The sequence below is a fragment of the Penaeus chinensis genome, chromosome 3, assembly GCF_019202785.1.
Source record: "Penaeus chinensis breed Huanghai No. 1 chromosome 3, ASM1920278v2, whole genome shotgun sequence".
NCBI lineage: Eukaryota > Metazoa > Arthropoda > Malacostraca > Decapoda > Penaeidae > Penaeus > Penaeus chinensis.
The window spans coordinates 13,623,359-13,625,695 of NC_061821.1; the positions used below are offsets into that span (position 1 = coordinate 13,623,359).

General features: G+C 40.9%; 1 protein-coding gene across 2 annotated transcripts in view; it reads right to left on the reverse strand.

Moving 5' to 3' along the window:
* The window catches only part of LOC125045420 (GH3 domain-containing protein-like), a 13,729-nt gene extending 12,160 nt beyond the window's left edge, over positions 1 to 1,569 (reverse strand). For both annotated transcript variants that reach the window (XM_047642653.1, XM_047642644.1), the window contains exon 1: positions 1,432 to 1,569. In XM_047642653.1, the coding sequence (XP_047498609.1) occupies positions 1,432 to 1,468 (37 nt within the window). In that variant the 5' untranslated portion in view covers positions 1,469 to 1,569. The remainder of the gene's footprint in view (positions 1 to 1,431) is intronic.
* Between the last annotated feature and the right edge of the window lie 768 nt (positions 1,570 to 2,337).

The window sequence follows — 2,337 nt, forward strand, 5'->3', positions numbered from 1 at the left end:
CATGAATTAGGGAAATCTGTGCCAAAATTAGAATTGGAGAGGCCCTAATCTATGCAAAGCTTGGCCCTTTGTAAAGTGAAGACAAAGTGTTTTTTTTTTGTAAAACTAGTTGAAAGCATAGGTAAACAAATAACTCATATTAATGCTATACACAATAAAATCTAAAAGTTACCAAAATCTAGAGGCCCCTAAAAATGTGAGGCACCAAGCTACAGCTCATTTATCCAACATGTAAATCCAGAACTGACAAAATATGAGGAGAGAGGAGAGAGAAGAGATGAAAAAGGAGAGAAGAGAGATGACAGGTAAAACATAAAATATGAAAGATGGGGGGTATTGAAAGATGAATAAGGAGGGAAAAGGGAGAAGGGAGAGAGAGGAAGGAGTATAGAGGATGGAGAGGGGAGAGAAGAGAGAAAGGAGAGAGAGGAGAGAAAGGAGAGAGAGGAGAGAAAGGAGAGAGAGGAATGAGAGCAAGGAGAGAGAGGAGAGAAAGAAGAGAGAGGAATGAGAGCAAGGAGAGAGAGGAAAGAGGAGCAAGGAGAGAGAAGACCAGAGTGAGGAGTAAAGAGAGAAGGGGAGAAGAGAGGGGATGAGAGGATAGCTCAGTAAGGAGGGAGGGGAGATGAGAGCCAAGAGATGGGATATGAGAGATGGACATTGCAAGATGCGAGAGGAGAGAAGAGAGAGAAAAGAGAAAAGAAATAGGGGATGAGGGATGAAAAATGAGAGGAGGTTTGGAGGGAAACAGAATACAGAACTGAAAAGGAAAAAATGAACTGAAAAGAAGGAAAACACAAAAAGAAAACCTCTCTTATATATGGAATATATATGGAGTAGAAGTACCAACAAACATATTGTTCCTCTATCTTTGTAAACTATCAAAATGTAATTGGTATTTGTTACCAAGAGCGACACACTCTCCAGAGATGAAGTCCCAAATCCAGGATAACATGTGAACCCAAAATCTGAACTTAACCTTTCCTACCTTCTACTTACTCCCTAGACATGGAGGCAAGCTCCCCTATACCCCCTTTATTAACGCTTCACCCAACTTACAGGAAATGCGATATTAAGAACTCTGGCTGTGTGAGGGTGCTGTGGACTTAGTTTCTGAGTGGTGACATTTAGAGGATATTTTCGTCCTTTCCCGGTAAATATAAGGCCCCTGCAGATGTACCTGTGCTGCTTCTTACTCTATTTTTCTTGCTCTTTAAGATGACAGGCCATTTCCTTCTATCTCTGTGCATCGCTCTCGGCAACATTAACCAGTAAGAGTCCATGTAAATACATATGAAACTCAACCGCTACCAAATAATCATTTAGAAATTAAGATCATCTTGGTAACGTATCATTCTAGTTCAAAAAGTACCATCGTAAACTACTCAGCCACCCTCCCATTTACACTTTACATACTCAAAGAATTCATACCTTTAGTTATGCGCTTTAACCAATTAAAGGCAGCCATATCTGCTTAAAATAGGGATATTTCAGACCCTGTCAACGAAGCGAGATAAGCTGAGTTGTTATACAAATTATCGCGAGTTACACAACCCGCCGAGGTTTCTTTACGTCATTTGAAAAGAATGTCTTGGCCCATTTTCCCTTTACTTCGGTCAGATATTTTGATAAATAAAGGAAATGGAAAAGAAAATATATAAACAATATGTGAATAAATTAAAGTAAAGTCATTATATGAACAGATAAAATCAAATTATGTAGAGAGAGAGGAAGGGAAAGGAGGCGGAGGAGGGTGGGAAGAGGCATGTAGGAAGAGGAAAGAGAGAGAAAGGAAGAGAGGAAGCAAAAGGGAGAGAGAGAGAGAGAGAGAGAGAGAGAGAGAGAGAGAGAGAGAGAGAGAGAGTGAGTGAGTGAGTGAGTGAGTGAGTGAGTGAGTGAGTGAGTGAGTGAGTGAGTGAGTGAGTGAGTGAGTGAGTGAGTGAGTGAGAGAGTGAGAGAGAAAGAGAGAGAGAGAAAGAGAGAGAGTGAGTGAGTGAAAGAGAGTGAGAGAGAGAGAGAGAGAGAGAGAGAGAGAGAGAGAGAGAGAGAGAGAGAGAGAGAGAGAGAGAGAGAGAGAGAGAGAGAGAGAGAGAGAGAGTGAAAGAGAGAGAGAGAGAAGGGGGGAGGAGGGAGAAAGAGAGAGGATTCACCCATACTTTACGGTTCCAAGTATGACCTTGGAAAAAAGTCTGGCAACAATAATTACTCTCTGGATTATGAATGAGCCATTGTAATTTCTAAGAAAACCATAATGAAAGAACAAGTGGCTTTTACAAGGAAAATGTACGGAGCGAAAGACATATACTGTTTATTAGCGACAAGCAACAGCAATTACTT